Source organism: Salvelinus sp. IW2-2015, linkage group LG7 (genome assembly GCF_002910315.2).
Source record: "Salvelinus sp. IW2-2015 linkage group LG7, ASM291031v2, whole genome shotgun sequence".
Taxonomy (NCBI): Eukaryota; Metazoa; Chordata; class Actinopteri; order Salmoniformes; family Salmonidae; genus Salvelinus; species Salvelinus sp. IW2-2015.
Genome location: NC_036847.1, coordinates 15,267,295 through 15,293,662, shown reverse-complemented (window position 1 = coordinate 15,293,662; position 26,368 = coordinate 15,267,295). Strand labels below are relative to the sequence as shown.

At 38.8% G+C, this 26,368-nt stretch overlaps 2 protein-coding genes across 6 annotated transcripts in view; one reads left to right on the top strand and one right to left on the bottom strand.

Annotated features, from left to right (window-relative positions):
• Window positions 1-6,537: 6,537 nt before the first annotated feature.
• Window positions 6,538-19,788, bottom strand: LOC111966930 (tyrosine-protein phosphatase non-receptor type 18-like). The gene is made up of 15 exons (XM_023991872.2): window positions 19,634-19,788; window positions 16,191-16,299; window positions 16,001-16,077; window positions 15,231-15,326; window positions 15,018-15,056; window positions 14,804-14,872; window positions 13,382-13,444; window positions 12,497-12,639; window positions 12,055-12,121; window positions 11,821-11,898; window positions 11,623-11,712; window positions 10,583-10,625; window positions 7,596-7,931; window positions 7,298-7,387; window positions 6,538-7,087 (listed from the first exon to the last, which is right to left on the bottom strand). The coding sequence occupies exons 1-15, from the start codon at window positions 19,712-19,714 to the stop codon at window positions 7,014-7,016; spliced, it is 1,455 nt and encodes a 484-aa protein (XP_023847640.2). The 5' UTR covers window positions 19,715-19,788; the 3' UTR covers window positions 6,538-7,013.
• Window positions 19,789-25,034: 5,246 nt separating this feature from the next.
• Window positions 25,035-26,368, top strand: part of LOC111966467 (GRIP1-associated protein 1) — a 62,235-nt gene continuing 60,901 nt past the window's right edge. For 2 of the 5 annotated variants that reach the window (XM_023991114.2, XM_023991111.2), the window contains exons 1-2: window positions 25,040-25,216; window positions 26,173-26,239. In XM_023991114.2, the coding sequence (XP_023846882.1) occupies window positions 25,175-25,216; window positions 26,173-26,239 (109 nt within the window). In that variant the 5' untranslated portion in view covers window positions 25,040-25,174. Of the gene's footprint in view, window positions 25,217-26,172; window positions 26,240-26,368 lie in introns of all 5 variants that reach the window. The other 3 variants (XM_070444466.1, XM_070444467.1, XM_070444468.1) reach the window with 3 other exon arrangements.

The following is a 26,368-nucleotide window of genomic DNA, read 5'->3' as shown; positions in this document are numbered from 1 at the left end:
TCAGCTACTAACATACCACGTTCAAAGGCACTGAAATGTTTTTTCTTGCCCATTCACCCTCTGAATGGCACACATACACAATCCATGTCTCCTTCTTTAACCTGTCTCCTCCCCTTCATCTACACTGATTGAAATGGATTTAACTAGTGACATCAATAAAAGATCATAGCTTTCATCTGGATTCACCTGGTCAGTCTATGTCATGGAAAGAGCAGGTATCCTTAATGCTTTGTATACTCAGTGTATGTGGGCCTTCATGAGGCCTGGGAAGTGGAACCATATAATGCAAAACATTTCATTAGGTAGTATGGTATTCTAGGTTGAATCACACTCATTGAGTTGATGGGATTGGAATTGGACCAGTCCAGATACAAAAACCGTAAAGTTCCTAAAATAACCCTTGGTTTGGGTTGGGTGGGTTAGGAATGACCAAGTAGCCTGGCTCGCATTGGTAGCCTCCCTGTCCCTGTCCCTGTAATCCAGTTGGAGTTTGAGCATGGCAGGTTTGGCCACGTGTACTCCCTCCCTCTGTAATTGTGACTGTCTCTAATTGAAGCCACTTGAGGAAGACAGCCCTTCCTCCTCAGTTCCTCGACCACACTGTGCTTTCGGAGGATGGTGCCCTGCTGAATGCTGGGAGATGTGAGCAGGGGAAATGCAGGACCATGAACCTCCAGAGCAGATGAAATGTCCATGTGGTTTCCTTTGAAAAACACAAACCTCATCACAGGGACCCCAGCATCTTTACTGGAGCCACCCTCCAATCATATTTGGTGTGGGGTGTTCTTCCCAGATGTGTTTGTTTACATTTATTTTGTCTTGGGAACTACAAAAATACACTGCACCAATGAAGTTTCTAAATATAAGAAAAGTATTATTCAGCAGTCATAGCAAAGTTCAATGGATTCCTCCAGAAAGGTTGCTATGTCTGGAGATGTCATTACAAACAGATGACTCCCACTGAGGACACACAGTAACTAATTCTATCAATCTAATTACAGTTATTTTCTTATTCAATGAGCATCGATTCATAAATGTACAGAATATTCTGATATCAGTCTACAAAGCAGGTCTCTGTTATCATGGGACAATGATAATATGCCAGATACAAAATGGAAATCAGAACGGTATTGGCATTTTACATACAGGCCTATGGCACATGGTCTCTTTAGTACTGTATATGATCTCAGTCCAATTCTGTAACATTCATTTACCATTTGATAGAATAAAATAGTCTAGGTGGTGTCTGTCCTTTATGATGATGTCAGGTTCTCCCTGGAAGTATCCTTATTAATTAGATTGCATACATTATTATCAGACTTAGTGCAGTTCAGAAGCAGTAGTCCCTTATGGGTCCTGTCTTCTCATGGGGTTGGAGCAGGGCCAGAGTGTATTAGAGAAAGACACTTCTTGAGTGTTACACAGATATATTGTTATGTTGAGGGACCTATGATTTCTGCAGTTAAACTTCATTAACCTCAATATGAATGAATTATTTAAGAAACCATTAATACTTTAAACTCAGCCTTTGAAATAAGAAATGATGTTGGCAATTTCAGAGGCTGGAAACATCTAATGGCCAAAGTTAATTCCACATGCTTTAACATTACTCTGTGCTGTAGTCAGCCTGAGAGCCTGCCTTGAACTGCACTCTACCCCCTGGAAGCCACCACTGCCTCCCAGTGGCAACAGGAATGCAACAATCAAACAAATTAGTTATTTTTGTAGACAGATACACATAGGGCTCTATTCAATCATAGCAAGTTGTCTAATGTCTCCAGGGTAAGAGAACAACATTTTTATTGCACTGAGAGAATATATGTTTGGATTATTTAATCAATAAAACAACTCAACATGTCACCCCCAGCTCTGCTGCAGTCAGTCTTTGCCAAACGCTCAGCTGTACTAGAATATTCTGCTGGTACAGAAGCCTACCTACAGTATATATTTCCATTTTAACACAACACACCCTCTTGTCCCCAATAGTTGTTGTCCTGTTTTCGCAGTAATCACAATTTCAAAACTATTTGTCTTCAGCCAAAATCACAAGATGTGAAGCTTTCTTAATTTCCCAGAAAACCATGCTTGTAGTTACTGTTGCGAGTTCACCTATCATAGAATCTTATTTTCACACCCCAAAAAAAGTAAATGGCCATTTGCATTTCCAAGGATCAAACTGAAAATAGCGCTCCCCTGATGTGTATCTTTGTAACACAGTAGTAGCCCGGTGTAAAGAAGCAGGCAATTCTAATTGTTGTGAGGCATAACCACCTTCACATCAGGGGCTTTAGGTTGTAACAGTTTGAAATGTTCATGACACACACACACACCCGTTGGTTTTACTATCCATGTGGGGACCAAAAAATGTATTCCCATTCAAAATCTTATTTTCCCTAACCCCTAACCCTAAACCTAACTACACACAGAGAGAGAGAGAGACTTGGCAAACAGAAATTGTTAACGGAGGAGGAATGTACGTGTAAATTGATGCCTACTCCCTGTTAATTTGCTCAAGTCACCATAAAAAGGGTTGCAGCATGCATGACAATGCTCCTTTCTATTGACTGCTGGGCAGTTAGGCCTGTCCCCAGGCTGCTTCTTCCACAGCACTGCAGCTTTAGTCCCATGAGCCTCACATCTGGCCCCTATAAGCCACTGCAGCTGTTTGTGAAATCATGTGTGTAGTTTAGAGGATCCAGACCACAAAGAGCCCCCTCCTTCCCTTAACCACAGCGAGGTGGAAAGGAAAACTGGTACATTTGACTGTTTGAGCCTGTATCTCATGAAGGTTCTCGTTAAAATCAAGCCAGTAGTCCTGTCTCATTGTAAAGATGTATTTTTAGGCCTTTCATGCAGCGGTTTATGTGCTAATTTTCTTTCAAATGTGTATGATTGCTTGGGTTCGTAATGGAAAACAACTGATCTCAAACTCTTAAAATGTGACATGAGAGAACACTTATCAAGTATGGCGATACACAGTAAAAAGACAGGAAAGCACTATATAGCTGCTTCTCATAGTGAATTATATCACTACAGTTTACAATAGTGTACAATTTCCATTGTGTTGTTTTTATCTTATTGCAAAAAAATTAAGTAAACTTCAAGATGGAGCTGAAACAGTTGCTAAGCAACACTTTTTTGTGCTGTGCCCCAACAGCAGTATTCCCATTATTCCAGTCGGTGGGATATTCCAGGGGGGAAATGACTTTTCAGTTTGCATTAAACACTGCATAGATATCTGGGAAAGTTCTCCATGCATTTTTCTAATCGATTGACATGAAATTGCTTGTGGCAATATATTGAGTAAAACTCAAAACATGAGATGCCAAAAATAATCTACAGTAAATACAGCAGTATTTTACAGTATACAGTGATATTGTGAATACTAGTGTATGTGGTAATACTAATAGGCTAGAGAGAAAAATATATAGATAATAGTAGTATGAAATGTATGGCCATACTTATGTATGATGATCAATAAAGATGGTCTATGCTCAGGGCATCACAGTAGATGGACAGTAGGTAATGGCTGGTATCAGTGATGGGTTGAGTGGCAATTTGGTAAGCAGCTGTTGTTCACTGATACACAGGCCTTTCCACTTGAATTCCAATTCATGCATGCCTGTGGTCTCCTTTCCACTCTTTGAGCCAACACCCCAAGTCTTGGAGCTGCATCAGCAAAGCCACTGCCACGCAGCACACTCACTGTGCCATCCCCCCACTTCTGCTATTTCAGAAAGAGCTGTACTTTGTGATTGGAGAGAATGAGTGAGTGAGTGAGATAGAGAGATAAAGAAAGCGAGCGAGAAAGTTAGAGAGGAAGTGAGAGAGAAAGTGAGACAGAGAAAGGGAGGGAGAAAGAACACAGTATGTATAAGTTTCAGAGGGAGTATAATACATTTTAACCATAGTTCCTGCTGCACTACCAGCATCCTTTGCTGTAATCATTGTACACTCCCAAACCTCCTGCACTCCAGCTCTTTGCCCCAGAGAGTCCAACTCATAGGCATTCTCAAACTGAACTGGAGAGAATTCAGTTAGCTTGATGCTCGCCTCTAGCCTGTAGCTTAATCCCATATCAATGTATTAATCAATAAACATATCCAGTGATGGTGACATTTACATTACAGTTTGAAGTCTAGGGGGAACTGACAAAGGCACTAAGACAGGAAAACATTGTATGTTGCCCAGACACTGTATGAGACAATTCTTAAAGGCCCAGTGCAGGCAATAATGTGATTTTCCTGTATTTTATATTTTCACACTATGAGGTTGGAATAATATTTTGAAAATGATGATAATGTCCTTTTAGTGTAAGAGGTGTTCGAAAATAGTATCGGAAATGTCAGCCTGTATTGGTGGGATTGAGTTTTGGCCTGCCTAGTTAATAGACCAATAAAAAAATCCACACCTCTCTGCCAATAACAGATAGTTTTCAGTTTTCCCCTGCCAACTCAGACCAATCCCAGACAGTCCTGGCAAAATTATTGTTTGAGAAATTGCTCTTTGCTATGAAGCTTTTTTTGTTTCTTTTGGATCATTTTAATTGAAATCAGTCACAGTAAGGTACTTAATTGTTACTCAGAAATGATTTGATATTGAGATAAAAATGGCTGCATTGGACCTTTAAAGGTGCACTGTCACTCGCTACACATTCTGTAGCTATGGCGTAATCCAGTGGACTTTCTGTTGGTTTGGAAGTGTCATAATGTAAAATAAATAATACATGTAATTATGTGGATTACATTACAGCTATTGAACTTTCGCCTCTTTTCACCAGAGTCAAACCACTGAGCGTCCAGTCCTGCCAGGTCTTTAATTGAAACCAGCCTCTTCCCCTCTCTACCTCCTGTCTTACAGCACTTTGACAGCGGTCCAACCCAACTCCCTCTCACCCCTTCATCCCTCTACTTACCTTCTGGCTCTAACCCTCAGCAGCTCAGAGCAATATACATCCAAAACCCCTATTCATTCAATGCCAACACACATATTCACAAAGGCCAGTTGATGTTGTAATCTTCACCCTTCACCCTCCCTCTCCCTCACACTCATTTTCGTACCAAACAACACTGTGTGCAATTGGATTCATGTTATTTTTCTTTACTCATATGGATATGGATTTATTTTCATTGATATTTGACCTAAAAGATAGGAAAGGTCTTACTCTAAAATTGATTTCTCTGAATGTATTGAATAGTAATTGAAGTAAGAAAACAGATGGGTAATGAGATCAGATGCAAGATATGGACCAATCAATACTTTTCCGCTCGTAAAAAAGCCTATACAAGTCAGGTTCAATTTCTAAGTGCCCACCCTATACGCTCTGTGTCTGTATTTTACACAATGGCCACAGGCTATGGTTGACTATTTCAACTTAGCTTGGTATTAACGTGAAACATTTGTCTTAGGAGAGCAGTTTTACACCTTATCTGCATTTTACTCACTGGTAACATTAACAATCCTAAGAGATCAACCACAGAATGACCCACTTAGACTAAATAGAATAACTTCTGCCACATCCATACTGAATAATAAACTGATACAAATAATAGAACTTGTGGCATTTTAACGTAATGCTATCCAGATAACTACTTTTCTTTCTCTGATGTATTTGCACACAAAGCAAATACGTCCCACTCAGTATGACAGTTACTGTACGATGTAGAGGCACATTTTGTTCTGATTTATTTATGAGTTTCTGTTAGGATGAGATTCTATTGATCCCCTAAGGGGAGATTTGATATCAGCCGTCGATACATCAGACACACCAGCAAATAAACATCAGAATAGGTCTAAATATGTATTCCGCTTTAGTGCATTTTAATGTGTGTGTATGTGTGTGTGTATGTGTGTGTGTGTGAAGCTGAGTGAGGGGTTGCTATGAGATAGCTGGAGGCTTGGGTTGAGAAGCCATGGCAGAAGGTCATTAGATTCTCATTTCACATTAGCATCTGCTGAATGGGATTAGCCATCCAGCCGAGTTTAAACCCCTGACATGCCACAGGCTCTGCCAACTAGAAAATGGAGTGGTCATTAGCAACACCCCCTCAAGTGTCTCTTTTTTTCTGCCTAAATCCAATACCCTCTCACTTTCTGATGCTCCTCTCAGCATTGYGTCTCCATGGATGGGGTAGAAAAAATATGTTATTGTGGGCAAGTTTCTATAGGAACATGACATAGGACCACACATTTAAACCAGTGGCTATAATTGGTTAGATATTGAAGTGTATTGCAGACTTAATCTCCAGACTGCTCCCAGTTTTTTTCTGCAGACAGAGTATTAGCTTGGTATCTGGAAGATACACAAATGTTCATTTCAGAGTATAAGAAGCTGGCTTTCGATTGATTTCTGTGACTGAAACATCATAGCAGCACAGCCACAAAAGTTCAGAGGTCAATCTTCAAAGCTGCACAGAATGTTCAACAAACTGTTTTCCAGTACAGTACACAGTTTTTACTGTGATCACAAGAACATTTATTGTATCTACATGTACACTGCAATGATTGTGTGGTACACAGGGCTAATACAAAGACATATTTCAAAGAACCTTGAAGACATTGTTGTCTTTATTGTAAGTCCTTGTTACCAGCAATTAGTAGACATCAAAGCAATAAAGCATGAGTCTACCTGTGAAAACACATTTTACAATAGCTGAAACGTCAATAATGAAAAAAACTAATGATCTCCTGTTACTATAGTGCCACCTGTTGGTTACTACAATCACACTATAGCACCACTGCACTTCAATCGGTAAATGGTATTCAAAAGTAATACTTGTCTCAGAATTGAAAGTTGTTTAATATAGTTTATTCTTTCATCAGTAATATAAATCACAAGATCTGAAAAATATACGAACTCAAATGGGTTACAAAAGATAGATAGATAACTGTATTTTTGTGATCACATACAGTAGATGTTCACAGAAAGTAAAAATAAATAAAGAGCCCATTTCCATTGCTTGTCAAACATGAATGAGTAAAGATGTGGCCAGGCCTGGTATATGGCTGCTGTGTCATCTCTCCACACGACTCCACTCTGCCGGGGGATCCCGAGGCCCTTTGGGTTTTTTAATGCGACAGTTGAAATCTGYGGGAAAGTTGAGAAGTGTGGTTGGAATTACTTGAAGACACCTGCAAGTGCATCTAACAGATGACCTAGCCTTGTTTTGGCATCCAGTCGCAATCATTTTACTCATGAGATTCTGAGGAAATGGATATTACATTGGGTAGCTATAATGGCTTTAGATACAGTATATGACATTGGACAACATTATTAGAAAGACAAGCAGATATTCACCCATGCTACCAGGAGTGCAGCTGTTGGTCATGCATTTGATGGGATTTGAGACATATTCATAGTCCTCTTCTGTCGAGGAATAACACTCAGCTAGAAAAAAGCAAACGATAAGAATCAGTAAGACATTTTCTACATAAACAGTTCAATATGGCCGTCAAGGKATTGTTACTGGCAAGAAACCTGAAAGTATTGGTCACTAGATCTAGATTGCAATATTTTGTGCAGGGCACTAATGACACAAACAGAACCATAGCTGGCCTCACATTGGTCTCCAAACAGTGCCCTGAAATTCTCTCACCTGTGACCAGCTCATAGCCACTCTGGTCCTCCCCTGCCGAGGCCTCAGCTAGRCTGTGATTGGCTAGTCCGGCTGTGTCATATATGGGTGAGACAGCTGGTGGCGGTTTGGCTGGAAGACACCTGCTCTTGGGCTTGACCATGCTGTAAAGAGCACCGGCATGGAATTTTGGGACGCCCAGCTCTTCGTTGTCATAGTGACAGAGAGCGGCCAGAGGGGCGGTGGAAGAGGCTGGTGGTGGGAGCTGTTTGGACTTGCTGACCACGGCATATACGTCATTCATCTTCTGCTGACGAGGCCGAGGCGCTCTGTACTGCACATTAGAATATCTAAAGAGGAGTAGATATCAATATCAATTCCACAAACAGCGAAAAGCAAAAAGGTACAAATATAGCCTTGTTGTTTCTACCCTACACACCAGATGGTCATGACTATTATATAGAAGACTGGATTTTCATTACCAAGTCTGTTTTCTTTTGGAGCATCTACAGCGGATCTTTACTAGTAGGATAGTAGAAATGAAGATTGATAAGGAATTGCAGCTTTACTATGATGATTCCCTACTAACTATATTATTGTTTACAGAAAAGAGATCATTTTTCTCTAAGCCTGTGATGCGAGCTGAGGGATTTTCAGTAGCAGTTTAACATATGGGAGGGAGGAGAGAGGGTGTGAAAGGGAAGTTTAACAGCCCAGTTTGTCACTTCCTCTGCAACATGATGAATGTTTAGTAGTACAAGCATGGTGAAATCCTTCTGCTTCATTAATCATAAGGACGTTGTGTCCTAAAGTTCTGTTAAATGTTAATCTAAAGCTAACTGGATTAAAGTCATGTTTTATTCAAGATCAATGTGTACCACAACACAGTATTTCAATATGCAGTACATATTTCAATATAGCCAACTATTTGCTTGTATATATTGTAACAATCAACTACTATGAAATAGTACTACATAACTTGGTGTTGATAAGCCTATGTACACTTAAACGTCATACCCTACACACCCAGCATGTAAAGTACTCAAACATAAAACTGTTGTACTGCAAACTAAAATAGAAGACCGTGAACTCACTTGAACAAAACAGGAAGCATTCTTTCTTCCCTTGTCTCAAAACTCTCGATCTCTCTACCAACCTGAATCAACTTCCCCCATTGTATCTGAGCACCTTACTGTGGTATCATTAACTCAGGCTGCTTATTAAAGTCACAACTGTTGTTGTAATTGTGTATAATACAATCACACAGTATAGTGTACAGAAAGCAGTTTATCAGTTACACTGGCGGGCCCCGGTGGCAATACATTTATAAATGCTTACCTTTACTTAGAAGAGCTGCAGTGTTGGATAGCTTTAGCCAGCTACCTAACATAAATAGCATTCCTATCAGTTTGTGTCAGGTTGTTGAGTAGGCTAAATTAGCTGCATTAGCTAAGTAAGTGAAAGGTAAACTAATATGAAGAAAAACACTCTCTCTCTCTCTCCCCCTCTCTATCCCTCTCTCTATCCCTTTCTCCTTATATCTCTCTCTATCCCTTTATCCCATTCTCTCTCTATTTATGTCTCTCTCMCTCCCTCTCTCTATCCCTCTGTCTCTTTGTCTCTGTCTCTCTCTGTCTCTGTCTCTCTCTGTCTCTCTCTGTCTCTCTCTGTCTCTGCTCCTTCATTTTTGAAGAAATTAATTTGTTTAAAACTGTTAAACTGTCTTGCGCTCTATTTGAGTCAAATACTCACCACACTGCAGTGCTAGCTAGCTGTATCTTATGCTTTCAGTACTAGACTCATTCTCTGATCCTTTGATTGGATGGACAAAATGTCACTTCATGCTGCATAAGCTCTGATAGGTTGGAGGACGTCCTATGGAAGTTGTCATAATTACTGTGTAAGTCTACGAAAAGGGTTGAGAACCATGAGCCTCCTACTGTAGGTTTTGTATTGAAGTCAATGTACCCAGAGGAGGACGGAAAATAGCTGTCCTCCGGCTACACAATAGTGCTACCCTAGAGATTGCTGTTAAGGCTACTGTAGACCTTCATTGCAAAACAATGTGTTGTAATCAGTTATTTGGCGACATATACAGTGGGGAGAACAAGTATTTTAGATACACTGCCGATTTTGCAGGTTTTCCTACTTACAAAGCATGTAGAGGTCTGTKATTTTTTATCATAGGTACACTTCAACTGTGAGAGACGGAATCTAAAACAAAAATCCAGAAAATCACATTGTATGATTTTTAAGTAATTAATTTGCATTTTATTGCATGACATAAGTATTTGATCACCTACCAACCAGTAAGAATTCCGGCTCTCACAGACCTGTTAGTTTTTCTTTAAGAAGCCCTCCTGTTCTCCACTCCTGTCTCTTATACACATCTAGATGTGTATAAGAGACAGGGCCAAGACCAGAGAGCTGTGTAAGGACATCAGGGATAAAACTGTAGACCTGCACAAGGCTGGGATGGGCTACAGGACAATAGGCAAGCAGCTTGGTGAGAAGGCAACAACTGTTAGCACAATTATTAGAAAATGGAAGAAGTTCAAGATGACGGTAAGGAAACGTATGATTTCTGTAATTGCAAACAAAGGTTTCTGTACCAAATATTAAGTTCTGCTTTTCTGATGTATCAAATACTTATGTCATGCAATAAAATGCAAATTAATTACTTAAAAATCATACAATGTGATTTTCTGGATTTTTGTTTTAGATTCTGTCTCTCACAGTTGAAGTGTACCTATGATAAAAATTACAGACCTCTACATGCTTTGTAAGTAGGAAACACTGCCGATTTTGCAGGTTATCAAATACTTGTTCTCCCCACTGTATTTGGTGATATATTTAGTATAGTTTTATCGAAAATTTAAAAAAAAATTAAGTGTCCTCCCCTTCCTCCACTGAAGAGAAATTAAGTTGTTTCAAATTTCATGTGTCCATGAACTCCTACCTTTCTGCAAGTGTCAGTGTCTGAGCGCTGGCTGATGTTGTCGGTGGAGATGTCTTCACAGATGCAACACCATCATATAAAGGTTGGTTACTCTATTCAGAACAAAATCAACAGTACATCAGAGAGTTATAGGACTCTGTCTCTCAAGTTCAGGCGCTGCTCTGTCTGAAAATGGGTGAACAATGATTTCAATGCGCCAGCACTACATATAGAGGAAGCATGCAGGCTGGATGTTTCCTGCTTAACATTTCTCTTTTTTCCCAAACTCAACTCATCACATTGAAATCTCAGAGAGAAGTCTAATACAGTATGATCTGATGAAATGGATGACACAAGGGGTTTTTGTCACAGAAAAACTCACACACTGGCAGCTGAAGTTATTTTCAAACTGTGTCAGCTTTGACCTCATGCAGGTTTCTGACTGCATCACAGACATGCCAATAATTACCATAATCAGGGTTTGGGAGTAAATGATTACATGTAATCTGATTACAAAAACTGGTAACTGTAGTCGGTTACTTAACCTGCAAAAATATTGTCATCAGATTACAGATACTTTTGAAAAACTATTGGATTACTTTTAAATTCAGAAAGGATGTTTGCGGGGGYAAAAAACACGACACTTTTTTAAAATGACATTCAATTCAGCATTGATAAAACTGCAAGTTTACATTTGTTCCACCTGAACGAGTCTGACCATAGACCACTATAATAACACACCAAATGGGTTTGATGGATCCGTTTTGTCTTCTTCTAATGCCTCTTAAGGGGAAAGTAATCCAAATGTAAATGAAAGCAATCAGATTACATTACTGAGTTTGGGTAATCCAAAAGTTATATTACTGATTATAATTTTGGACAGGTAACTAGTAAATGCAATGGATTACATTTAGATTAACCTATCCAACCCTGACAATAATACTGCATGCCCTCTCATGTCATTGCTTTAGTAAAGCTTGCTTGTCCATGAATGCCAGTATGGCATGTGCTGAACACTGTGTTGTAGAAAGGCTAACACCTGGGGGTTGGAAATAGCAATTACAAAAACATTATACTATGGTTGAACAAAAGTAGCAGAGTCTGTCTTACTTTGGTGAGATTCTGGGAGTTGTTCTCAGCTGACCGTAAAGCCTTCTCAAACATGTAAGCCACGGCAGAAAACACAAACTGATACTGTTCCTGAGAGAAGAGATGGGGAAGTAGAGTATTTCAGTATGTACTATAACACATATATGTAAATAAACACAATTTTGATCTGATATCGAATTCTGTCTGATAATAAAATACCTTTGTCTGAACTGCTGATGGCCTCTGTCTCCTTAGTTCCACTACAATCTTCATGATACTGAAATCTTCTTTAATTTGCTGGTGTGGAAACATGGATTTACCAAAACACTTATCGTTTGTATTGTTTGTATTGTTCTTGTTTTATTATTCATCAGTGCAGTATACAAATGTTTTGTTAAACCAATTCCCTAAAGGATGCCATCAATGTACTGTCCTGAACATAAGTAGTAATACCTTTGTCACAAGAAGATCGTGAACATAATCCAGGGCACAAATCACCCCTGTTCTTCCACAACCAGCACTGAAAATACAAGAGAAAAATACATGCTTCATTCATCACTCTGATAATACTGGAACATAACCACAGAAGGCCACAACATAGACATAAGTCATATGAGTCGATGGACCACATCAGGTCCTGAATATTTAACATTTCTCACTTCATTTAAATTGCGTCATTAAAATGCATTGAGCTCAAGGAGTACATGTGGCCTCGTGATAAACAACATTAAATTATATGCATGGATGAATTTTAATGGGCATATGGATCATAATCTGTCTGAGCATGATCATTACATCTCAGAGCACAAAAAGCCCACCAGGCAGACAGTAATAACAGCTTGGCATTTTAGGCTGTGCTGTATCAAATGTACTGTAGAGTAGGAGACAAACAAACCTGCAGTGGATGAGAACAGGGCTAGTGTTGTTTCCCTGGTCTTTGCGAGCCATATCCATCATTCCTAAAATACCATAAACCGTGTATGGAACGTCATGATCAGGCCAAGCTGTGTATTGGAATTGAGAGATTTTCCGTGTTTCCTAGCACAAAACATGGTTTGCATTACTACCCTACCAAGCAAAAGAGTGGTAACTGCACATTTTGTCATATGAGTTATTGACATTTTTTACACATTAAATACATGCTTTATCATGTGGACAAATATCCTGCCTACATTGTGTTGTGTTATGGAGAAAATGGGGGGTTATGCTTACAGTAACTGGAAAAAGGCAGTAACTGCCATCACTCAATTCAGTTACTGCCTTTTACCTTGGTTTCACTGAGCTTTGGACTGGTGTCCACGGTTTACCTTGGTATTATTTATTGTTCTTTGCTGATACAAACTATATGACCCTGACAGCCACATACAAATAAATATATTAACACAAGTTTGTGTAAAAAAAAATATATATTCCAGTGGGTGTACCAAGCAAGAAGGCAGTAACTGCCGTCTAGGGTCAAAGGTCATGTCAGAGGTCAGGGTCAATATTAATAAAAAATAACCTCATAGTAACAATAAAACATAGTAACAATAAAACAACTTTGAAGTCATTTTTCTCAGTTTCACTTTACGAGCAATTACTGCTAATTTGCCTGGTCGAGCAGATTACTTCACTGGCTCCCTCATTCAACTTCCTGGAAATTTACAAACAATGTGAGATTATCCAAAGTGAATAACGGTTGTTGGAAAATACTGATTAAATTCAACCATTTAGATTTTGTGTGACTAGTGCTGCACAGAAATAAAACAATATTTCCCCTTTTTCATAGTTGGACACTTACCTCATGATATCTCACTGTCAGAGTACGGAAAACGACTTCCTCATATGGGCTAGATTCCTCAAACTGCAAAGACATTTCACTAAACATTTTCTAGTGTTTCCTGAAACAGATCCCTGTGTTCCATGCAGACAACAACATATGGGTCAATGTGCAGTGCCATGAAATAACAAAAGAGGGTACACTTAGTTCACAGGAAATGACAAATCATCTCTGCAGGCTGTTAGGTAAAAATGGAACTCTTCATGAATAGTTTCAGAAGACTATAGGTCACCAGCACTATGTGCACACTGGAACATTTGGTGTGGGAGGCAACCCGTCTGTCTAGAGACACTATATTTTATGAATAGTAATACAACTGAGCACATACACTACCGTTAAAAAGTTTGGGGTCACTTAAAAATGTCCTTGTTTTAGAAAGAAAAGTAAAAAAATGTGTCCATTAAAATAACATCAAATTGATCAGAAATACAGTGTAGACATTGTTAATGTTGTAAATGACTATTCTAGTTGGAAACGGCAGTTTTTTTAATGGAATATCTACATAGGCATACAGAGGCCCATTATCAGCAATCAATCAATCAATCAAGTTTATTTTATATAGCCCTTCGTACATCAGCTAATATCTCGAAGTGCTGTACAGAAACCCAGCCTAAAACCCCAAANGTGGGAGGCAACCCGTCTGTCTAGAGACACTATATTTTATGAATAGTAATACAACTGAGCACATACACTACCGTTAAAAAGTTTGGGGTCACTTAGAAATGTCCTTGTTTTAGAAAGAAAAGTAAAAAAAATGTGTCCATTAAAATAACATCAAATTGATCAGAAATACAGTGTAGACAAATACAGTGTAGAACAAGAATAGACTGACGAGTTTCAGAAGAAAGTTATTTGTTTCCAGCCATTTTGAGCCTGTAATCGAACCCACAAATGGTGATGCTCCAGATACTCAACGAGTCTAAAGAAGGACAGTTTTATTGCTTCTTTAATCAGTACAACAGTTTTCAGCTGTGCTAACATAATTGCAAAAGGGTTTTCAAATGATCAATTAGCCTTTTAAAATTATAAACTTAAAAAGCTAACACAACGTGCCATTGGAACACAGGAGTGATGGTTGCTGATAATGGGCCTCTGCACGCCTACGTAGATATTCCATAAAAAATCTGCCGTTTCCAGCTACAATAGTGATTTACAACATTAACAATGTCTACACTGTATTTCTGATCAATTTGATGTTATTTTAATGGACAAAAAAAATGTGCTTTTCTTTCAAAAACAAGGACATTTCTAAGTGACCCCAAACTTTTGAACAGTAGTGTACATCTGCATCAAATGAAAGTTGCATAAATGGTGCTAAAAACTCTATGTGGTCTACGTATCCTTCGCATACAATATAATGAAGATATACTGACAAACACTTACGTTTGACACAATAAAGGGACCAAAATGGATTGTTTCTTTGAAAGTAGTCCAGTAGCGCTCACACTTTTTCTACAAAAAGACATTGAATAAAATGTTATGAGTCAAGTGGACACAAGCATCAAAATCATACAGTTCATAAATCTTACAGTACACTAATACGTTTACACTCCCACTGTGCCTTTTTCAAAAAGAGGTGATTTAAAAGGGCATTTACTTTTCCCATTTCAATTTCTCTGCAAGCCATGATTATGACCTAAAACAGGGAGAGAAAATATGGCAAGCATAAGATATGGAGACAATTCTCCCATTATTCATCTTTTAGTGTCATTTTTTCCTATACATTTAGTAATAGAGTAAATTATATGGAAACAGAGCTACTGTACAAGCTGCACTACATGTATATAAAGCTGAAAATGATCTTCCACACCTTTACATCATACTGCCAAATCATTCGCCAGAAGTCCACCAAAGTGTGTCTCAGAGGCCCTTGGGTCGCTATGTATTTTTTGGTCTTTGTTGCACCCTAGAGGAGAGATTAAATAAAGCAATCAGTTTAAAGAGCGACTGCTTTTTAAAAACAACAAATCCCTTTGAAAATGGCCTACGTGACATCGATATGAGTCAAAAACAGTTATTCTAGTGTCAAAATGTACTACAAAGTGTAAATAGGATCATTTTGGTCATGAAGTCAGTCTGGTCTAAAATGGAGTTTGGAACATCCGTGCGTCACAACAGGTAAATTAAGGTTGGGTTTTGATTTGACGATGTCCATTTTCCCACAAACATATGGGTGAACAGCTGAGGTGAATGCTCTCTATCTGACTGTTTACATAAGACAACCCGTCGCACATTTTTCTACATGAGAAATACTGCACCAAACACCTTAGTTAGATGTGAAATTGCACAACTAAAACATCCTTGGCAAAAATMTCCAAATTAATTACTGATTAATCTTGAATCATTCTGGGGATTTTGATGAAAAAAATAGACTTCCCTGTCTACAGTGTCTCATGGGGGACAAACATCATTAACCAAATGCGGAATCTGTCAAGAAACACACCTCCAAGACTGAAATCAAATTTTTCTAATAAGCAACAGAAAAATACAGGTGCCAATCGATGTGTTCAGTGACTCTTTCAGATTGAGCTGAATGATGATACAATATAGGACTGTTACTAAATGCGAGCAATACTGTACCTTAATGAAGCTGGCGTTGATATAGTCAAAATCATTCTCATTTGTCAGTAGAGTCAGGGGCACACGGGTCTGGTCATCTATATAAAAATACATGAGTTTTTGTTCAGATAAGTTTAGTATTAAGCAAGAATCTCTTTTTCAATTAGAGTAAAAAACAACGACAGTTTTAAGCCTCTATTGTGGTGCTTACATGGTAAAATGTCTTTGTAACGGTTCTTCTTTACATTCTCCATCAGTGCCCCCGCTATCGTCGTAAGGCCAAAATCTTTCTTGACGATAGAAGTCTGAGCACGAATATTCTACAAACAAATAGAAACAAACATAACACATGAAAGCTGAGTTTGGGAGAAATGTCCATTGTAAAAGTGAAAGTCACCCAGTAAAATACTACTTGAGTAAAAGTCTAAACGTATTTGGTTTTAACTATACTTAAGTATCAAAAGTAAATTTAATTGCAAAAATATCCTTAAGTTTCAAAAGTAAAAGTACAAATAATTTCAAATTCCTTATATTAAGCAAACCAGACGGCACAATTGTTTTTAGTTTTTATTTAAGGATAGCTAGCGGCACGCTTCGACACTTATTTACAAATGGAGCATTTGTGTTTAGTGAGTCCGCCAGATAAGAGGCAGTAGGGATGACCAGGGATGTTCTCTTGATGAGTGTGTGAATTGGAAAATGTTCCTGTCCTACTAAGCATTCTAAATGTAATGAGTACTTTTGGGTGTCAAGAAAAATGTATGGAGTAAAAAGTACATTATTTTCTTTAGGAATGTAGTCAAGTAAAAGTAAAAGTTGTCAAAAATATAAAGAGTAAAGTAAAGTACAGATACATCAAAAACTACTTAAGTAGTACTTTAAAGTATTTTTTACTTAAGTGCTTTACACAACTGCATACAGTGATATCTAAGATGTTACACATGAAACATATAAGAAGCCCTTAGCTTAGTGCAAGAACTCACAATCCAATTTAGGCAGGAGCTAATGTAGCTGACAGTCAATGACACGCAACAGTATCAAAATGGCATGCTCTTTATTTATTTTTTACATGTAACTGAGAAATGAAAGGGCCCTGAGTGGAAATAGACTTGTCTTTGTCAACAACAAAAAAAAATATTGGTTCCTTACACATATTTTGCAAATGTTTTCGTGGGTGTGGTGAAATATCAGAATAAACACATAAAAACCTGTGGTGTCTGTTTTCACCACAGATGTCTGTGTTAAGCTCCTGTAATGTGGAACCAGTACAGAAAGGCTGGCCAGTTATGTGATAACACAGGTCTCTTCATAGCCCAAAATAGACATCATTACATTATTACATGACCACCATTTCTCACTTTGCGCATTCTGTCACTTGAATTAGGCTACTTAGAAAGAGTTCACCTAAATTACTATTTTGGTCAATGTTGTCATTAATTCAACATAAAAACATAATCATGTTTATTGATAAAAATCTGGCTCTGGAAATTAAAAGACACTGACATCATTCACAATGGACCAGTAGGGCTGAAAGGGCAGTGCTGTAACAAGGAAATGTTAGTGGACTCAGTGTTAATAGATAACTCACTTTGCAAACTAAATGAGGAACAAAATGACTAGCCTACCTATCTTGAAACATAGGTTCAGATGTAACAAAAGCCTACAGTAGCTACAGTTGAAGTCGGAAGTTTACATACACTTAGGTTGGAGTCAACCACTCCACAAATGTCTTGTTAACAAACTATAGTTTTGGAAAGTCGGTTAGGACATCTACTTTGTGCARGACACAAGTACTTTTTCCAACAATTGTTTACAGACAGATTATTTCACTTATAATTCACTGTATCACAATTCTAGTGGGCCAGATGTTTACATACACTAAGTTGACTGTGCCTTTAAACAGCTTGGAAAATTCCAGAAAATGATGTCATGGCTTTAGAGGTTCTGATAGGCTAATTGACATCATTTGAGTCAATTGGAGGTGTACCTGTGMATGTATTTCAAGGCCTACCTTCAAACTCAGTGCCTCCTTGCTTGACATCATGGGAGATTCAAAAAGAAATCAGCCAAGATCTCAGAAAAATTATTGTAGACCTCCACAAGTCTGGTTCATCCTTGGGAGCAATTTCCAAAAGCCTGAAGGGACCACGTTCATCTGTACAAACAATAAAACAATAATACGCAAGTATAAACACCATGGGACCACGCCGCCATCATACCACTCAGGAAGGAGGCGCATTCTGTCTCCTAGAGATGAACGTAACGTACTTTGGTGCGAAAAGTGCAAATCAATCCCAGAACAACAGCAAAGGACCTTGTGAAGATGCTGGAAGAAACAGGTACAAAAGTATCTATATCTACAGTAAAACGAGTCCTATATCGACATAACCTGAAAGGCCGCTCAGCAAGGAAGAAGCCACTGCTCCAAAACCGCCATAAAAAAGCCAGACTACGGTTTGCAACTGCACATGGGGACAAAGATTGGACTTTTTGGAGAAATGTCCTCTGGTCTGATGAAACAAAAACATGTTGTGGGGGTGCTTTGCTGCAGGAGGGACTTGTGCACTTCATAAAATAGATGGCATCATGAGGAAAGACAATTATGTGGATATATTGAAGCAACATCTCAAGACATCAGTCAGGAAGTTAAAGCTTGGTCGCAAATGGGTCTTCCAGATGGACAATGACCCCAAGCATACTWTCAAAGTTGTGGCAAAATAGCTTAAGGACAACAAAGTCAAGGTATTGGAGTGGCCATCACAAAGCCCTGACCTCAATCTTATAGAAAATCTGTGGGCAGAACTGAAAAAGCGTGTGCAACTTACAAACTTGACTCAGTTACACCAGCTCTGTCAGGAGGAATGAGCCAAAATTCACCCAACTTATTGTGAGAAGCTTGTGGTAGGCTACCTGAAATGTTTGACCCAAGTTAAAAAATTTAAAGGCAATAATACCAAATACAAATTGAGTGTATGTAAACTTCTGACCCACTGGGAACGTGATGAAAGAAATAAAAGCTGAAATAAATAATTCTCTCTAATATTATTCTGACATTTCACATTCTTAAAATAAAGTGGTGATCCTAACTGACCTAAGACAAATAATTTTTACTCTGATTAAATGTCAGGAATTGTGAAAAACTGAGTTTAAATGTATTTGGCTAAGGTGTATGTAAACTTCCGACTTCAACTGTAAATAGACTTCTGCAAATGTCACTATTCAGTGTCATGTCAAAATAAAACTGAATTAGTGATTTACTTCTATGTACACTTCTTTCTAAATGTGCCTTAAAGACTTAATCCACTGATTTGAAAGGTTTGTGTTAATTAGGCTATATTAGAGATTGTGCATTTATTTAGAGCCAACATGATTTTCAGCTTTATTATAGGGGAAACATTTCAGTAGCCACTTTTCCTTTATCCTCCCTCGCAGGTTTACCCCATCTGGACCAGTGATCGACATGTTGCACATCACAAAACYTCATTAGACCTATTTTAACCAGTTAATTGCAATCAATTCATGAATACACATGCCCTAAATCATATATTTTACACCTGAAAATATTGCCTGGTCTTATTTGTCTATATATCGGAATGAATTATAAACTAACAATAGAGAGTTATGGTGAAGGTCACACCAAGGATTCCCACTTACAATATACTCAGATGAGATGTTGCCCGCTCTGCTGTCATCTGCCAAGGACATCTGACCTACGAACCTCGATAGGTGCTCCATCTGCGCGACTATGGATGTCAATTTCACTTTTTAAATGCCAGGCAGTGGTTGACCGCTATAGCCTATCGATACAATTCGAGACAAACGCAGAGCGCCTTGCCGCTCCCGTCTCTACCGCGAAGATTAGCCTTTAAGTTCCGCGTGTAGCCTACCTCTTGGAACGTTCCTCATGTCACTGTCAGTATATGACAGTCATGTAAATTTCCGCATTGAAGGCTACTTTGCCTTAATTATTGGCGTCAAAACACAGGTGAGGAACTTTCACATAAACTCTAATACACTACAACAGCTGGAAACATGTATAGTATTTATTTTTTGCAAACAAGGATATTTAAAGCATCTTTAAAAAAGAATTTTAAGCTTTTTCAAAGCTTAATCATGAAGTTAGTTAAACAGTTAAATATAGGCGAATGTTTTATTATTACATAACGTTATCAAGCAGGCTATCAGTACACTAATCTAATTTAGACCTATAATATAAGTGAAATCTAAAACGTGCACCCTGATAAGATTTTCAGAAAGATTGATTATCCTTACTAAAAAATTATCCGTTCTAAAAAATATATATCATATGCGGTTTATTGCATTGGCCAGAGGATTCGTAAACCCATATGAACTCAAAGCCTCTGTATTCTAGCAGGAATTGTAAAATCACGGAAGTTTCCTGAGTGTTTTAGATGGGTGTTCTACTGCCTATTCCTATTAGGAAAGGCATATCGAGGCATMGTTTACTGTAACTGTACCTTCAATGCATCAGAAGACGCCTCATCATCAGCACGTGCCTTTTTCTTTTGCATCGCAATAATACAAAAAATGGCTAGCCTATCTATAGCTGTCTCCAGATTCACACAGACACCAGTTACACTCAAAACTGGTGGCCTTATTGACCTGACTTGCCTGCGTAAATTTAAACAGACTGGAAAAAGGATTGCCAACTTAACTGTGAATGGTGAAAGATTTTCATGCGAATATTATAAAATCTTCATTTTCCCATAAATAACCTCGTTTCCATCCACAGTTTTTATTCAGTTAAAGTAAAGACAAATCGTGACAGCTGTGATCGAAACAGGAAGTTTCGGTGCAATTTATAAATGCCGACAGATAGGCCTAATTTGTTTGTTCGACATGGTAGGCTCTTTTTGTGTCGGTAAAATGAATTATGCGAGAAATGGCGATGACACACATTAATGCGATAATATTGATGTAATACGCATCATATGGATGTAAACTTGGAGTCATGAGATGATATGGTGTGTGGTCCTCCCACTACTACTAGGGAAACCATGCAGTTCATTAGGCTACAGATGAAATAACTCATGTTGAACTTCACAGGGTGGTGAAAGTGCATGGTGATCGTGATGCTCCTTTCCAATAAATATTGAGGGTCTGATTCTGGTGACAGGATGATGGATGCTTGACTGCCATTTGACAATAATAAATATTCTTGCTCTTATCCATAATAATCTCATCATGTAGACTAGCCTATCTGCACGGTATCAGCAAACTGTTGAGAGCAAGTGTCAAGACCACAGTAGGCACATTTGCTACATATTTAACTCAACAGGTTTTTTTTACAAAACTATTGGTAGAGTAGAAAATGTGATGGAAACACATTGAACTTTAGATGTTTATTTGGTACATGAAAACATAAGCGAAAAAGTACATTGTGTGCACTACCTCATCACACACTATTTTTTATCTGCAACAAGTCCATTTGGTGGAAACATCACTGGCGGGAAAATTGGCATATTGTCTTTAAGCGAATTCTAGAATATTCACATGAAAATCACCAATTGGATGGAAACCTAGCTAATGACACTGAAATGTTAGTTCAAAAACTGGTGCGGGACTAGATGGTCTGAATTGACCTTTTGTAGCAGGTTCGTAGAACTTACGCAGCAGGTTAGGATAATTAACGTAGCAGATTAGGATAGTCAGGTTAAGGTTAGYAAAAGGATTAGGGTTAGCTAAAATGCTAAAAAGTTGCACTTTTGACGTCAGTTTGACATAAACTGTATACCATCTAGCCATGTCCCTTTCCCACTGCCTCTGGAAGTTGGTGAACCCTGCCTTAACCCTAAACATTTAAAATGTCAATTTAATATAGTACCACAGTATGAGCCATAATATATTGATAAAAGTCACCCACACAAAACACAGCCCTTATTTTAAGTTTTTCTAAAATTCCCTATTGGAAAAATCAATGGTGGAAAAACGATTGGAATCATTTCCCTGTATGACCGCTAGGTTTTAAGGGTATTATGACACCTCCACTGTGGGGATCTATTGGGTGGTAGGGACTTCCCTACCAAGGACCGGAAACGCAAAACCACATTGTAGATAAGATGGCGGATAAATTAAGATGTCCCACTCAGGCCGTTTACCATTGGAAAAATGGTCCCCGGGTCTGTTTAAGGGGTTGGCTCTCCCATAGGCTGAACTCCTTAGTTCATAGCAGTCCTTCATGCAGTGATGTTCACTGCGATCACGTGGGTCTTACTGGGGTACGGATGTAAAAATACCTTCAAATCTGCTGTTGGCGCCCATTCAAATTAGCCCAAAGGTTGCCTTGTTAAATCTTGTTCATTCTCTAAATTAAATACCATGACTATTTTCTCATTAGCTGGAAATGTTGTTTGAAATGTCGGATACAACATACTTTATTGATATTGTTATCAACCTACTGCATACCCCTACTGCATAAAATATTGGAGTGCAGGGTGTTCTATTAGCGTGCTAACACTCATTAAGACAGGTAAAATAGCTAGCATTCACTGGTTAAAGTTGAAGTAACTTTTTTGAGTGTAATGGAGTTGACTGGTGACTATGACATGAATATTTAGAGAGCTTGGGACTATAAGGTTCTAATGCAATTTTGTCAAAATGTTGTTATGGACATAGCCTTGTTGAGTTCAATGTTCTCTATGTATATAGCACTATAATATATAATAAAGCACTCAATATATAATTCATGACATTTGGTCAGGAGCTATCCAGTTATAACAAATTGAGTTTTTATATGCGTGTCATTTTTGCTTGAAATCAGGCTTAGCTGCATTGCTTTTAATGCTGAATGATTGCTTCCGTACCCCACTCGTCCCAGCTTGCGTGAATTTCGTGGAAAACGTCACTTTGCCATCTGGACCTATTGCTGTAGACTACAGTGCCTTCGGAAGTATTCAGACCCCTTGACTTTTTACATATTTTGTTACATTACAGCCTTATTCTAAAATGGATATAAAAAATCCTCATCAATCTACACACAATACCCCATAATGACAAAGCAAAAACAGGTTTTTATAAATTTTTGCAAATTTGTTACAAATAAAAAACAGAAATACCATATTTACATAAGTATTCAGACCCTTTGCTARGAGACTCGAAATTGAGCTCAGGTGCATCCTGATCCCATGGATAATCCTTGAGATGTTTCTACAATTTGATTGGAGTCAAACTGTGGAAAATTCAATTCATATGACATGATTTGGAAAGGCACAAACCTGTCTATATAAGGTCCCACAGTTGACAGTGCATGTCAGAGGAAAAACCAAGCCATGAGGTCGAAGGAATTGTCCGTAGATCTCTGAGACAAGATTGTATCGAGGCACAGATCTGGGGAAGGGTACCAAAACATTTATGCATCATCATTCTTAAACCACCAAGACTTTTCCTAGAGCTGGCCGCCCGGCCAAACTGAGCCATCGGGGGAGAAGGGCCTTGGTCAAGGAGGTGACCAAGAACCCGGTGGCCGCTCTGACAGAGCTCCAGAGTTCCTCTGTGGAGATTGGAGAACCTTCCAGATGGACAACCATCTCTGCAGCAGTCCACCAATCAGGCCTTTATGGTAGAGTGTCCAGACGGAACCACTCCTCAGTAAAAGGCACATGACAGCTCGCTTGGAGTTTGCCAAAAGGCACCTAAAGGATTCTCAGACCAGAAACAAGATTCTTTGGTCTGATGAAACCAAGATTGAACTATTTGGCCTGAATGCCAAGCGTCACATCTGGAGGAAACCTGGCACCATCCCTACCATTAAGCATGGTGGTGGCAGCATCATGCTGTGAAGATGTTTTTCAGTTGCAGGGACTGGGAGACTAGTCAGGATCGAGGGAAAGGTTAACATAGCAACGTACAGAGAGATCCTTGATGAAAACATGCTCCAGAGTGCTCAGGACCTCAGACTGGGGCGAAGGTTCACCCTCCAACAGGACAATGACCCTAAGCACACAGCCAAGACAACGGAGAAGTGGCTTCGGGACAAGTCTCTGAATGTCCTTGAGTGGGCCAGCCAGAGTTGGGACTTGAACCTAATCGAACATCTCTGGAGAGACCTGAAAATAGCTGTGCAGCGATGGTCCCCATCCAACCTGACAGAGCTTGAAAGGATCTGCAGAGAAGAATTGGAGAAACTCCCCAAATAAAAGTGTGCCAAGCTTGTAGTGTCATATCCTGGAAGACTCAATGCTGTAATCGCTGCCAATGGTGCTTCAACAAAGTACTGAGTAAAATGTATGAGCACTTATATTTAATTTTTGTATTTTTGATACATTTGCAAAAAATTCCAAAAACCTGTCTGTGCTTTGTCATGATTGGGTACTGTGTGTAGATTGATGAGAACCCCCCCATTTAATATATTTTAGAATAAGGCTGTAATGTAACAAAATGTGGGAAAAGTTAAGGGGTCTGAATACTTTCCGAAGGCACTCTATATGAACTAGAAAAAACTAGCGAGTGAGATGTCTTGCTTCCTCTTCCCGTTTCTGATTGTCGGTAACAGGTGGAGGTCCATTCATCATATCTGCAAACAATCGAAGCAAACAAACAATTAATGCAAATGGACCAGTAAGATCGTAGTTCACGATCAGGTGGTAATTCACTGATAGAGGCACCTCAACGCTGTTACTTATTCATGCATTATGGTTCTGGTCTCCAACTACTGGACAGGTGTGATTATTGCAAAGACAATTACCTGGCTATGGTGTAATGTTTAGACTAGTGAAAATAGTTAGTGCGGCCCTCCCTTATTTAATAGCCAAGTCATCCCATAAAATTAAATTTCCCTATACAACTACTCTGCGTTTTCCATAGGATGCAGCATGACATGAAAATGTGAAGGTTGACGTTTATTGGCATGAATTTTGCCCCGGAGGCAGAACTCTGCGATTTTCGCTAGATGGGCCAGCAGCAAAGTAAAAATTGGCTATATTGTAAAAATATATGAAAACAAAATGAGCTTTTTGGTGTTAATTTAAGGTTAGGCATTACTGTTAGCGGTGTGGTTCCGTTTAAAATCAGATTGTATGACTTTGTAGCTGTTCCATCTAGTGCGCTGCAGAGCTGCCTCCAGAACAACATTTGTGACGAAAAACGCTAACCTGCTGAAATTGTAGCCTATTTCTCCACACCGACTCCTATCAAACCTCTACTAACAGCAGAGTCCTTCCTAGCTCTTCAGTGAAGATGGCGCAGGCACTATCAGAGGAGGAGTTCCATCGAATGCAGGTAGGCGGAAACCTGTCCATTTTCAATGCCAGTTGTTTGAAATATGCTGCGATCTTCAGAGTATTTCCTGAAAATTGGATTGGCCATCAATCTGTCCAGCGCTAAACTACGGAATGGCAAAAGCATCACAACCTAGCTAGCTAGCTTGCTAGCTTCCCCTAGCTAGGCCAAAAGCAACACTCCAACCAAGGAATGTGGCTAACTAGTTAGCTGCTAGCTAAATAGCTAATGTCTGCATTCATTGCTCTTCGAATCCAATAACCGGTAGTTAACATATTTGGTCATTTGGCTATGTCATCTTAGTATTCAATACAAATATATGGAAATGTGGCTTCGTGTTCTAGCTAATAACATTATCAACTAACGTTAACGTTAACTGGTTTGCGAGTTATCTAGTCGGTGTGGATGGCTAGCTAGTTAGTTAGCCAGCTGGCTAGCTACATATCTTGAAATTACACTGGTCTTCGGTTTATCTTAATAACAATGAATCTGTTATTGTATTCATGTGAGATAATGATTTCAAATGGCTGTGTCTTATAGTTGTTTGCTGGGTCACGGGTTTGGTCAGATAACGTTAGCCTAGTGTTAGCTMTCAGCCTGTGTAAGGACTGGATACCAGTTAACGTTACTTAAGTTATTATTGTGGTTGTGTTCAGCTTTCCAAACCAGATATTGCACAACAACTTTACTGTTTGTGTAGTAGACAATTCTCAATTATTAAGGGGTCATCAACACACCTACCTAACATCCAAAGCGTTGAAAACAATGTGAAATTTCAGTGTGTTACTGTCATCACCTCAGTGATGTGGATTTGACACATCAGTTAATAACACACTAAAAGCAGTGGCATCAACACACTCAGCTAACATTCAAAGTAGTGTTGTTCAATAAGCTATTTTACGTTTTAAATTGAACCTCGATAAAGTCATCCACTCCGCCTATAACCTTTTTTCCAGGCTCATCTTTTAGAGCTGAGGACACAGAACTACCAACTTTCTGATGACCTGCGGAAGAACACAGCTGGTAAGCGTAGTTAATAAAATAAAGACATTCTGTAAGCCAATTTGTGACCATGAACAGGGATCAATATTTACTGCTGAAATGAAATGAGCATTGCATTGCAACTCCAGGATGGGCTTCAGATTTAGTATC